The 14,530-nt window shown below is 41.1% G+C and overlaps 1 protein-coding gene across 1 annotated transcript; it reads right to left on the bottom strand.

Moving 5' to 3' along the window:
* Positions 1 to 2,888: 2,888 nt before the first annotated feature.
* Positions 2,889 to 14,530, bottom strand: LOC147889752 (cell division control protein 2 homolog A). The gene is made up of 8 exons (XM_087391173.1): positions 14,447 to 14,530; positions 13,829 to 14,013; positions 12,639 to 12,759; positions 4,674 to 4,847; positions 4,313 to 4,476; positions 4,041 to 4,128; positions 3,548 to 3,601; positions 2,889 to 3,365 (listed from the first exon to the last, which is right to left on the bottom strand). Exons 1-8 carry the CDS (start codon positions 14,453 to 14,455, stop codon positions 3,276 to 3,278), a joined length of 885 nt encoding a protein of 294 aa, XP_087247299.1. The 5' UTR covers positions 14,456 to 14,530; the 3' UTR covers positions 2,889 to 3,275.

Here is a 14,530-nt window from a genome sequence, read left to right as displayed (position 1 = left end):
TTATTAACTGAAATATGATAAACAATGCCTTCAATTTTCATATTTCTCTTCAAACAATTTCAATTTGCTTGTGATGCCCTAGTACTAAACATGCATAGCTTTTGTTGAGGTTGTTGCTTTCATCCACCATTTTCTATTTGCTAGAGATGTAATAATCATCTTGAATAATAACTATTTAGTACATTATATGAGTACCCATGAATATTAATCTCAATATCACATATTCAAGTAAGTTGGTTTCATCCACCTTTTTCTATTTGCTAAAGATGTGATAGTCATGTCATAGATAGATTTAGATAAGGTTTACATGTCAAACCTATGAGTTGCATACAAATTATCATAATGTGAAATTGAATCTTAAAACATATCCTTAATATACCTTTTTATAAGTGAATGTTTTGGCTTATATGCATGCAAATTTGCACCCTAAATCCTTCACCATGTGACTTGCAATAATTAAATTGATAAATCACTATCTATCATGATGAATGATGTAGTTGAGAGAATGTTAGTTTTGTGAATAAAGGGGTCTTATAAACCCTAAATCCTATTGGAAAGAAACAAACTCTTATAAATTTGGAAGTCGAATTGGCAAGACATTCAATCCACTGGTTAAATGGGAAATGAAATATAGCATGTTTGTGGGGTAGTTTTGTGACTAAAGGGTGTGTGTTGTTACGATAAAATTGTCTATAAAGTCACAATATAGGCCACACTCAGAAAAGTGTGCTCAGATTTTATTGCTTCATTGATGAAGTGGGTGCCTCTATTCGACACAATTTCTATGGGGCATCCATATTGTGTAATAATATTCTCACATAGAGACTTTGTTGTGCCTCTGGCATTTATTCTCTTTGCGTGGGTGGTGTAGTTCACCTCTACGTCATATAATTGCCAATTTGCAAATTATATTGTCTAGTCTTTCTTATATTTCCCCAATTGACATAATGCACTCCCTATTGCATAGTTGGTACCATCAATATGTATATGGAACTCAATGTTATAGCTTGAAGCCATTAGCTTCACATGGTTGGTTAACTAGATATAACAAATCTTGATGATTAGTGTATAATACAAAGTCATTGGCAAATAGATAATGTCCAAATCTCCTCACACTTGTAGACCATTGCAAGGGCTTCTCTTTGTGTGGGTGGTGTAGTTCACCTCTACATCATTTAATTGCCAATTTGCAAATTATATTGGCTAGTCTTTCTTATATTTCCCCAATTGACATAATACACTCCCTATTGCGTAGATACTACCATCAATATGTATCTGGGACTCAATGTTCTAGCTTGAAGCCATTAGTATAGAAGCTATGATGAATCTATACTTGAGAATTTCAAATGCCTACTCACATTCTTCTGTCAGATGAGTTTACCAATAGCTTGTATAGGGATCTTGCAATCGTGGCATACCTGAATCTTCTAAAATATCATGCATGGCCCATGAATACTTGTACACCGTTAGAATTACATGGGGTGATAATTCCATCATTGCTTTAATCTTATTCATGTTTTAAGCAATCCCATGTCTATAGAGTACGTGGCCTAAGACAACTCCTTGTGTGACCAAGAATTTACTTTTTTAAAAGGGTTCAAGGAGTTGCCATACTCTTTGCATTTTTCTAGTACCGCTTTAAGACATTTCAAGTGATCCTTTTTATTTGGATGTATGCTTTAGTCATCTAGGAAGACTTGTAGACATTTGTTGAGGAGTGCCTTAAAGACGGTGTACATGATCGAATGAAAAGTGTCTAGGGTGCTACATAATCCAAATTGAATGACTTTGTAAGCAAAAATTGCCATTCTATGGAAAATCCTTCTATTGGTTTGAGCTCATTCATTGCTACATGAGATGCATGGCTGGTTGTTGTGGTGGACAAGATGCCATCAATATTCCTAGGTAGAGTCATTTGATTTCTCCTACTCAATGAGAACTAATTATATGCTCACTAGAACCATTTAAAACTCTACCCAATGGTACAAGCCCAATTCGGAAAGTCTTTTATCTTTCTCCTCCAAATATAATAGGCATTAAACACTTGTAGACATATTAATTATATATGTAGATGAGAGAAACTACTTAGAGGCATTTTCAGCTTGGAGTGTGAGTTCCAGCTTTCATTAAAAACAAGAGACAAAAGATGTGGATAGAGTTGACGCCATCATCATATATCTTCCACTAAGATTGATATGCACTTGTTTTTCCTTCTGATTATGAGAGCAACATTGGATTTCCTTTGTCATCCGATTGTATTAGGCTTCAAGTATTTTCATTCAAATGCACAAATGACACATGAATGGAATCTACTATAGTGAAAACCTTAATACATGTAGTAGCCCAACTAATACACATGTGACACAAACTTGAGGAAGCTCCTATGGTGAGAACCTACCAATAAATTGTGAAGGGCTCTAACCATCTCAATATCGGATTAATAGTTGCAATTAGAATTGTATATAGGAAACCCTTGAGCCATTTATTTACCAATGCTATGGCATTCTTAGCTTTATAAAGTAGTCTAGTAGAACTTGGTCTAATTTCACCTCGGAGAAGCCACATTGAACTAATAATCCCAATAATATATCAAAATAAGAACATTCTTTGAAATTGAAAGTAGAAAAACTAGTGAGCACATGATGTGCTCGACGACACTGCCATTTTTAGCTTTTATGGAGTAGATCGATAGTTAGTAGAGCGGTGCGCGAGAGGATTCATACATACTCAAAGATCTGTGAACACTATCTATGTTCATAAGAACGATTCAAAAATGACAAAACACCTATGTCCCAAAACTTTGTAAAACAGAGCTTCTGCATTCTTTTCTTAAAATGATGTAGGATTTTCTATACACTACCGTCGTAAGAATAGATGAATAGATCATATAGAAAAAAGAAACCTTGATTCGCTTACACCGTTCTGGGGGAAATCTTAAACAATTGCCAGTAGTGGTCTATACAGAGAAACAGGACTGCTGGATCACTTTACCCAGATCACATAAAAAGGAATGGCAGTTGCCCAACATACCATTATCGCTTAGACAATGGAGATTTACTTTTCATTAGTTTTCCAGGAAGCATTTTCTCCCCTGCAAAGCCCTTTAGGAGGAGTATAAACCTCACACTCAAAAGAACAGGCTCAAAAATAAAGAACACTACAGTTGCAAGCTCCATAATATCCCCATCTGTAAGCAAACCTTGCATTTGTGAAGGTATACAAAAATATGCTACATTATAGCGAAACAATATAATACAATATGAGATTCATTGAGGTCATGGAACTAAACCAAGGTCTTTAAAATATTCATGCCCCAATGCACTCCGAGCTGTGATACGACGGCTGGGATCTAGGCACAGCATTTTCTGAAAAGCAGTAACAGAATAGGGGTCGTTCATAAAATAAATGTGAATTAGCAATTTAGAGTGGAAGAACCCGAAAGCATCAAAACGACAGGAAGAGTCTAAATGACACGATTTCTAAAAACGAACCGTTATGGCAAGTGCCAATGTACATCTGATGTACTCTAAAGGATAAGACAACTTACTGAGAGTAGGTCAATCCCGTAAGGATCTAGTCCAGGAACCAAGGTCGCGAGATCCTGTTCAGAGAACAAAGTCAAAGGCAGCACACGTTTATGGCATGTTGCACCTGAGTTATGACAAGGCATTGGATCCGTTTGGACAAAGATGATTATCCACAGCCACTACGGGGACTCCTTATGGAAAGAGTTCAAATTCATTGTCACATAGTAAAGAGAGAGTGGCAATGATGTGGATTCAAAAAAGGTGTTTTGACTCGTCAGCACTCGTCTAATCACAATGATCAAGAAGCCCTTGGACTGAGACAAACTCAATATGTCAAAGACCAACCTTTCTTACAAATAATGAGAAAAAACAGAAAGAAAAGCTTGGAATCCTAGACTTCAGATGGTTGTAGTCTTCAATCATAAGGCATGCTAAAGACAACTTTCCACTGACCTGTGTTTAAAGGTAAACGTTAGAAGGCAGACTACACATTCATAAAGGCAGAATAACAACCTTTGCGGGCCATTTTGGAAATGCACTTTTGAAGTCAGGGAGTGAAGTAACACCCGGCCATGTTTCCTCATTTGGAGTCCCTAATACCCTGCACATAGATTCCCGATTTGGCAAGAAGCATAATGATTACTTAATCATCAGGAAAAATAAAGCAGCAGGCAGGCAGTTTTCTTACAAGGGAAAAAAGCTGTCCTAGCTTGTTAAAATGCATACAAGCTATTTCATTAATAGGGTTACTGGGAAAAAATCCTCATAAGAATTGCAAGGTTTACCTGAATATTTTAAAAAGCTCATCAATTTCCGAGTCGCCTGGAAAAAGCGGGCGCTGGTTTACCATCTCTGCAAAAATGCACCCTACTGACCAAACATCCACAGGAGTCGAATAATGACGAGAACCCAGTAAAATCTCTGGTGCACGGTACCACAGCGTCACCACCTGCGTACCCCATCAGCAAATGTTACTTCCTCCACAACAAGGGCTCAAACAAGGCATCTTCCTCCATTCAGCAGAATCGTACCAGAATACCAGAGCCTAAAAAAGAGGAAAAATTTGCCAATCCAAAGCTGTGCTTTCATTACAAGATCAACTGAAGACAACCCAAAAAAAAAATTTTGAGGACATCACATGGAGACCTCATGTGTGAATGTCCTGACTGGTATGCCAAAAGCCCTTGCCAGTCCAAAGTCCGCAAGCTTCAACGCATTGGTGCGTCGGTCTATGAGCAGGTTTTGAGGCTTTAAATCTCGGTGAAGAACCCTGTGAGAATGGCAGTATGCAATGCCTCGCAGGATCTGGTAGAGATATGTCTGTCGACAACAAACTCAAGAGTCAGAGCAAATCCTATAGTTTTTAAGACAAAATATATAAGCATTGCTTGAGCAGCATATTTCAAGTAAACTATCCAGAAGTCAAGAACAAACATTTGCACTCGTCACCATCCAAAACAATTAGCCCTTATCTTTCCAAGGCGTGACTCCTAAAATTGTGAAAATATTCTAGCCAAGAAGAACCCTTTTAAGTAGGCGAGTTGATTTGCAGGCATGAACTTCAGAATCACAGAATCCCACACATGGTCCTCCCACTCTCCTCAAGGGAGCTGAAAGTCAAGTGGAGAATGAGGATGACGACTGCTTGGGTACTTAAGATAGGCCGTCCCTTCATCAATTTGGCCAGGTCGCAGAGATATGGGAGTTGACACCTTGGGATATTATACTTCTTTGTTGAACAAGGCTCCAATCACAACCAAGTTTGCTTGAACCAGTACCCATGTGGACATAGAGAGCAATGGCTTCCATACAGACAGGGCCAAACACTTGAGATGTGAGAAAGGCCACTGGCACAAGGGGAGACAAGAACTTATACCTGGGGAGGAATGGCTCCACCTACTCTACAGTCAAACATCCGTGAAGAATAATTAATTCTCTCTCTCTCTCTCTCTCTCTCTCTCTCTCTCTCTCATACACACACACACACACATATTGTCAGGGATGATCCACAATAAGTCGTCAGTCCCACACCATATCATTCTGGCTGAGTTTGGGGCACTCCCACTACAGCTTGATGCAACATTCCAGGTAATCACATACCTCTACCAAGTCACAGATTATGGTTCCTCGACCTCAATCCAATGAAGGTTACCATGGCTTATCCTCATCCATGACATTAGCAACTGAGGATCAGAGATGTTGGTATGCCCGTAGACGCAGATGGCTTGAGAGCCTGGGACTCCATATGGACAGATTTGACCCCCTTTCAATATAGCCTTGAGGCCCTTCTGCTCAGCTCACTTACCAGTGACCACAAGGCTAACCACGTTATCCAGGAGGAACGCATACAGCTACACAATATATATAGCCTCTAGTGAGCTTCCTATAAAGCTCAACTTTTCTAGAGACCAATGCTTACAGATATCAGAGGGAAGCTTCATCGATCCACCAAGCTAAACACGGATCCCCTCCCCTAGGATTTCAATCGGCAGTTTCGTGTTTCCTCGCACCAGCTACGCATTGAGACTGATGGGCTTAGAGGGCATACATAGAGAGGGCCGCATTTGCACTCTATGTGATCTAGAGGAGTTTGAGTCAGAGGAGCATTTTGCTTTCAAATGCCTTGTGTCCTATGAGATCAGAGGCCTTCACCATTGTCTCTTCAAGGATGGTTTCAGAACCCTCTCCAGCCACTTGTCTCACCTTGATCGGGACATCTGGCGATGCTTCATTCATGAGGTCCTAGGACACTGAGACCAACTGCTCAGGGCACAAACGAAATCAGGGTGCTCAACTAGATTCCACTCAGAGAGTGATCACTGAGCATTTCCAGTCAGATAGCACGGACTAGCAGGGCCACGGAGATGGTATAGCCAAGGCCCTGAGCAAGAGACATGACAAGCTCGTCAAGGTGTCAATACATAGATCCAGCTCAGGGATCTAGAGGCACAGCCGACGGGTGTAACAGTGGCACTTGTCCAACGCAAGGCCACAGCCAGGAGACCACAGCGGAGCACGCATACTGACTGTCGTCAACACTATCATGGGTTTTATGCCACCACAGCCCCATACATCATTGGAGCCTCTTGTGGACGTGACTTCACCGCCAGCATGCAAAGGACCACCACAATGATGCCCCACCACAGCTTCTATCCTATCCATGGGCTCGTGTTTTATATTTATGTGTTACTTGTCTTGGGTGTGGATGCCCGCCTAGAGGCACCACCCATTCAACTCATTGTATGTAGTTTTTTCAGTCTTGTAGACCTTTCAATCTTTCGAAAGCTTTCTCTCAGTCCACTATCGTATCCCTTTCTCCTCGATAACTAGTCCCCATGTCTACACTAGTATTAGAGCCCGAACTAGGCCTATGTACCTTCAGCTCTCGCCACTCCACCCCTAAAGCATACTCGGCATACAATCTAAACATGCAGCTTGACAACTACACTCTAACGACCAAAGACCTCATTTTTTCAAAAAGATTGACTTGCAACACTAACTAGATCTGACAGCAAACAGGGGAATTATCTTGGAAGATTACTCTTCATCAGTAATTCACCCATATGAGAGGCTGGTCGATTGCATCTTGTTGGTCTTAGAGGTGAGGACCAACCCCCGACTTTTTGTCTCATTCTCCATAGCTAATTGCAAGTCCACCATTGAGCTTGACCGGCAAAACATGTGGTACCTATTAAACCACCATTTGAGCACGCCTTCTTCTTTAATTTTTCAGAGTTTGGATACCATGTGCATATAGGTGTCAGATGCTTGCACTTTATCCGTCATTTTTTTAAATGTGTCTATTTTTCTTTTCTTTCACGCCTTGTGAGTATCCATGGAACGGCCACATTGGAGACTCGTCCAACGAGTACCATGTCACATCTACATTCTTGGTCTTGTAACAACACCGTGGCATTAAAACATGCACCTTGGGCAGCACATGAGTTGATTGACTGCTTTGAATAATGATTAATTGGAGGTTAATCAATGGCTATCACAATGGGAGCATTTGCTAGGGGTGCAATTGTGCATGCTCGTCCACTCCTGCAAACATTCAGGCTCAATTCATGGATGCCTACTCTACTATGTCTTTCAGCATGTCCAAAGCTCAGGTACAAACTCTCCAACAAGTTTGGTCAGATTGGACAAATGGTCAGCTCACCCTGGGTAGGGGCAAGCAGCCCATGCATCAACATGAGGAGCCTTCTAAGCCGATGATGCAATATACATGTGAAGAGGCCAACATGACACCATGATGCATGGGGACTTTTATGAGCAACACCAAAAGCTCTTTTGAGATCCAGATCCCACGTGCTAGAGTTTTCCAAGCTTTACCAAGAAACAATACCATGTACCTCAAGCCAACGGCCACCCCATTGACGACATTTTTGGGTCACCGTCTACCTCTCAAGCTTGGGATGCACGCCAAACTTCATGACACCGTCTGGCAATCACTTCTCCCCGTGTATGATCTTATGCTTCTGATCCGGGATGCAGCTTTGGAAACCATGTGGTGCAATCAAGCACAATAAATGTCTGACATGAGAGCCACCGGTTGACATGCCTCTCCATCAATCTGGCAACCTCAAGCAAGATGAAGCACGTGGCAATGGAGGAAGAAAGGGCAGAAAATACCTTCAAAAGGTGTGGAGGACAACTAAATGAGTAAAATGCTAAATGAGCAAAATGCCTTAAACAACCATATAAAGCGGTATGCAAAGTTTTGCACAAAACGCAATGCTGTACCAAAAACAGAAATATAAAAGCTTTCAAGGGCCATCATGGACAGTAAGGGGAGGTCAAAATTATGCTCTAATGTGGTAAGAAACAATTGATGAGCAAAGGGATGCATGGCAAATGAGAAAAACTAAGACATCCAACTTATAATCATAATAGAGCTGCTGCGTTATGATGAGGAGTTCATGGCCCCTGATATTGTTAATGTACCTCATGAGGAGACAAGTAGCACCCTGGATGCAGGGCAAATCTTGAGATGTCGTCTATTTTTGTTGATAGACTTTGGTCTTCTATACTTGACGTACTGGTTTCATCTTCTCCAAAGATATCATTACGGTTCTGAGATGTAAATTTTCCATTATCAAATTCCGTGACTTTGTCTGGGTATGGGCTTGGTGCATTTCCTTCTCCCAAATCTGTAGTATCCTTTTGATACATAGGATTTGCAAATTTTCAAATTTTTTGTTATCCTTGTGCATTACTATAGACTTAGGTGACTTCTTTCTCTTTGTCAGTATCTGGGCCTAGATCACTGACATTGTTCTTGTCCACAGCTATTTGGAGGTTGCCAGCCTTTGCAATTATCCATGTTGTATGCTTGGACTTCAAGTTTGTATGCTTCATTTCAACATGCTGTAGGGGGTGATGTCCCCTGCACATTGACCAAAGAAGTCCCTTGTTTGGACTTTTGGAGCTCAACTTATGTATTATTCAACGTCCTATGTGTGTGAGAGAGACTTTTGATAACCATTTTTGCTCAACAAGCTCTCCATTCTGAGCTATGAAGAGAGAGAGAGAGAGAGAGAGAGAGAGAGATTGCATTTTGAAGGTTGTAAAATGCTCTTATAAGTTTTTGAAGAAAAGAGAAAAAAAGAGAGGTTTCAATCAACCGTTGAGTGAGGAGAAGATCTGTGAGACGAAAGAGAGTAAGCTTTTCAGAAAGAAAAAGGATAACTGAGGAAATATTTTGAAAGAAAAGAGAGCAGATGATGGGTCATTGTGGGACTTCAGATGTAAGAGAATAGTCTTTTGTGAGAGAGACAAAGAATAGTTCAGAGATAAATAGATCCTTGTACTCAAAATCATGTTTTGTACTTTCATGCAGAAACATGGACAATCCCGCCTTCCCTTTATACCCATGTAGCAGAACTCAAGATGGTGCTTTTGCAACTGACACCATTAAGATTGAATAGTGTAAGACGATTACTTTGCAACCTACTGCCAATTCACACGGAGCTTCTGTTGGATTAATTAAGTATCATGGTGCTGTGCCAATTCACACACCAAAGAATGCTGAGGAACACCCTTATAAATCAGGATAAGGGTGTTATCCTCATTTCTCTTACCCACCAGGACCCACTTCAGCTGAAAGGAAGAAGCTTCACCAAGAAAGTAAGAACTTCCTGCTAGGAGGAGTTTTGTACCATAAGAGACGTGATGGTGTACTTTGCAGAGCTGTCTCGTTGAAGGAAGGCCAGGAAATCATGAAGCACAATCATGATGGCGTTTGCAGTGGACATTTTGCTGCTGACTACACAGCAAAGAAGATCCTAAACAGTGGTTACTATTGGAAGGAGTTCTGCAAAACTTGTGAGGTATGCCAATTCTTTGGAAGGAGGAAGCTAAACCATAATCTTCTTCACCCCTCATTTCCCCTTGCTGCATTCAATAAATGGGGGATTGACTTTGTAGGGCCCTTGCCACCTACAGCAAGAAGAAAGAATTCTGTTGATTGCCACTGACAGCAATATGGAGATGCAAAGTAAGCTGTTTTAAATATTTCCATGTGTTGGCAAGACCGTTTACATGTTAATGGACAGCGATTGCATCCAGAGTTTCATCAACACAAAGATTTTGCAAACTTTAAAACTTGCAAAGACAGTGACTTGAGAAGTCAAAGTTGCAAATGGAGAGCACATAATAAGTGGCACTCACATGATACTCAATTATAGGAGCACTGTTCACCTTGGGCATGGGACTAGCCGTTATGGTGGCCCTTATGGTGCTCAAATGTAATCGGATGAAAGCTTCAGGGGATTTTTGTGTGGATTTACTTGCCATGGCACTCCCATTCCCACGAAAAGGCAAAATGGTGATATTACAGGTGTTAGGGTACCTAAAATGCACAAAATTAAATGGCGAAAGCTCTCAAAAAATGTTTCATATACATACTGCATAAAGTCCATGTCCGCCTTGTGGCGATGCTGACATACAACAACCAGTCCTGGATTTTGCATATGTATGTGCGGTAAAGGGATTTCTTTCAGAAAAATTTCATCTTTCATAGCACATCTCCCATTTGCTTAACCAGTACCCTTGTTGAAATATCCTTGTGTGCAGAGATTACAAAGATTTCAGAGAGGCCTCTATCAGAAACAGGTTTCCAATCCCCCAAGACTGATGACTTGTTGCATGAAACTCAAGTGTGCTCAGTTATTAAGTAGATAGATTTGAGATCAATTGCTAGCAGATGAGAATCAACGAGGTGATGAATAATGACAACCCTTTGCATGGAAAGAGGCTTGGATGAGTTCAAGGCAATGCCCATTGCATCGACTAATGCACCACTACTTTCCTGTCATTCATGAACACGATATTGCGCCACTTCTATTCCAATTTGTGTTTGATGACCGTCTCATTTACACCAAGAGCAAGAAGGAACAACTAATGCAATGCAAGCAGATGCTTAGTCACATCAGCTTTATTATAAGGCCGGTAAATGCAGTTTTATAGCAGATGAGGTGGAATATCTTGGGACAATGTGCTGACCATCACGGCATCAGAGTGGACCCCAAAAGTGACATGCATGCAAGAATAGCACAGCAGCATAGCATCGGTTGATGGGATTTTTTCAATTGCCTCATTCTACTGGAGATTCATAAGTCACCTTGCCAAAAGGACAACCCTCACAAATCTCGTGAAGAACAGGTAATCCACAGAACAGCATATAAGATCTGAAACTTGCTTTAACAAAGGCTCCAAATGTTAAAATATTCATTTTTTTACCAGACCATTCATTGTAGAGGCAAATGCCAGGCAGAGGATTGGGAGCCATTTTATGGCAGGAGCATGGAGTGGTAGCTTTTGAAACAAGTTGGTGGGACAAAGCTCCATTACCATGTTTATGATTAAGAAACTTTTCAAATTGTACATATCTTTTAAAAGTGGCACCAACACCTGTATGAGGGCCACCGACATCACGAGTAACCAAGACTGGGTCTAAGCCATTGTATAGACAATTGCCCTTTATACACATATCCGCACACCCAAATCCATGCAAATTCATTTAAACAAAGCATTTGCACTGAGTATTTGTCGAGTCTCTGCTATAAAGGGCAGACTCAGTCAAGACAAAGATGAACATCACTAATCAATAGTAGTCCATTTTCTCTTAGTCTAACCTAAGATTGCTTGTGAGGACAGAGCATTTTGCACTTTACTCTCTCCTAGACGAACAGTTTAAAGCAAGCAAAAAGCTAGAATAGCGATAGCACCACTCATAGGAATAGAAAGAATTATTGCATAGAAGCAGGCCGCAAGTTGCACACGTTAGCTTTACATCTCTGTTTCACAATTATTTGCATTATATTAGATTTCTTGTCAACGGAAGGCATATATACACCAAGGAGCTCTGACAGGATAAAACCCCGAGTTACTTTCATTGGAATCATCATACCAGATTTAATCCAGAGAGAGATTTTAGAGAATGTACATTAATCATTAGGCTTATCATGGAATAAAAACCTACCACAATTACTTAAGAGCTTGCATCACAATGAACTTAATGATGCCATCACCAGGAATGGGAATGTTATCACATTCTTCCTAGAGACTCTTCCTACAACAAGGCATTCAGCCTCACTGGCTGACATGAAGGGAGTTCATACAAGCCATGACATACTGCTACGCTCCTTGTATATTAAAAATATTAGAATTCCTTAATGATCACTATCACTTGGCTGTAACAGCTAGGTTTGGAAATACATGCCTACATAGATCACTAAAATTGGGTCCATCACACGGGAACCACCTTTAGCCCGTTGAGAACCGTGTTCAATTCCTTTCATCTATCCAAAGCTTCAAATTCTTCAAATTATCATCAGGTTGCTCTGACCTCATGGCTGACATTCGTGCAACCCAAGAATGGTATCATATTCTCCCGCTTATGTTGTGGCTCATTGAGCCGAGATACACCTGGGATTTTCTGAATTATATTTTCTCTACTTGCTAAGGAGGATCTTTTCGTTAAAGAGAAAACAATTATCATCAAGCATCATCCTTCAAAAAGCATGGTACTTAGCGTATTCCTAAAACCAAAACCATCGGGATAATGCCTATTAATCAAAAGCAAAAGGGCAATGGAGCTCACCATACTTTGATTAAACGAGGGTCCTTGGCAAGCTCAGGGCAAGTGTCCATGTGCTTCTTCAAGTCCAAGTCAAGATATTCAAAGACGAGGTACAACCTCTTTTCACTGTGCACAACGTCTTGCAGCCTGCATGAAAATTGAATTTCAAGAGAAAAGACATTGATGAGAGATAAAAATCCCCAAAAAAAAAAAAGACCAGACCAGCCATCGAAGAAGGCCTACGGTAGACTCAGGATCATGCCTCGGTTCACTCACTCCGAATATTGCAGAACTCAATTACGTAAACCGCAAATAGGCTGGAGAAACAGACCCTAACTCAGTTACTGTAATTCCACGCAGCCCTATTACTTGGCTCCAGGGATACAATGCACGATCGTTGCCAAAATTCATTAAAGAATAGGTTGTCCATCGTATACAAGTGAAGCAGCCAGAAATGCGCACAAAACGGAACACCAATCCAATTACTTTTCAGATCAATGCCAAGGTCCGTTCAAGGAGGAACTGCCCATTGTCAAAACATGTACTCGTAAATACGTGAACGGCTTAACGCTAAGAAAACTACCAATACGAGACTTACTCTGAAACCTCAACCAGAGCCCATACAAGGATCCTCCTGAATTAAAAGCAGATCTTAAGTCAATCCTATTAACGCAATATGACTTATAGGAACCAGAGGAAACACGCTGAAAGTACAGACTTAGGATGACAACCCAATGGTATCATATGGAAGCAAGCCTCTGCTGAATGTAATCAACAGTCAAGAGGACCGTAAGTTTCGCATTGTAGGTAATAACTATAGATGGTGCTCCATCACCGGCGACCGCATCACCGGGAACCAACAATAATAGTGAAATACCGCAGGTTTCACAAAAGCATCTTTCTTATAGCTCATTTACGTGAGCGGCAAAAACTGATGTATGGTTAGAACGTGGATCAGGTGCTACTCTAGTAAGAGCATTTCAAAGCTCTTACTCGGGGTTTCTCTGACTCATCTAGCAGAGTGTCCATGTACATGAGAACAACAATTGTACCGAAATGCCATTATCATAGGTGCACTATGCACTGAAAGAAGAGCAAGACGCCGATGTCAAATAGAAAATTGGAAATGGAAAAGGTTCGTGGCGAACTACGCTTAACAGCTTAGAAAGACGAACCGACCGAAGGAATCAGACATAAAGTTGCAAGATAAGCACACCTCACAATGTTACCATGCTGCATTTCTTTGAGAAGAGAGATTTCACGTATAGCAGTGCTGGGAACTCCTTCATCCTCTTGCTCCAAACGGATCTTCTTCAGAGCGATCGTCTCATTAGTCACTTTGTCTCTTGCTTTATACACAACACCGTACGTCCCCTCCCCGATTTTCTCGACTTTTTGGTACTGTTTACGAAACCAAACAAAATTGCATTAGAAGCAACCAGATTGCTGTCAGAGGATGTGGAAGCGCATTGGGATCAAGTGGAAGGGGAACGGAGAAGCTCCAAGATAATCCGTACTTCGAAGCGGGAAATGACAACTAGATAGACGTTAGCTACCTACAAGTTGCTGCGAAGCGACCGCATTTTGCCTTGAGTGACGCCAGGAAGATACAGGGCATTAAAATGAACTCGGGAGAAGGAGCTAAAATGCGATGGAGTTGAGCTGTAATGAGGGTGGGGGAAGATGTGGAGAGAGCTAAAAACGAGCCGGGGGGGGGGGGCTAAGGAGCGGGTTGGGGAGAAAGGTCGTGAAAGGCAGAAACAAAGGAGCAAAGGTAGCAAGCAAAGAAGGGAAGGGAAGGAAGGGAAAGAAGAGGAAGAAGGGGAGGAAGTACCTGTTCCATTTGAGAGCGCCGGGGAAGGTCGAGACGCAGAGTGAGCTCTGAAGAAAACAGTGAAGAAAAATGAAAAACAAGAAG

This window comes from Dipteris shenzhenensis, chromosome 20 (genome assembly GCF_047967505.1).
Source record: "Dipteris shenzhenensis isolate YYH24624 ecotype China chromosome 20, Dip_SZ_1.0, whole genome shotgun sequence".
In the NCBI taxonomy this organism is placed as follows: Eukaryota; Viridiplantae; Streptophyta; class Polypodiopsida; order Gleicheniales; family Dipteridaceae; genus Dipteris; species Dipteris shenzhenensis.
This window is presented reverse-complemented; position numbering and strand designations above follow the sequence as displayed.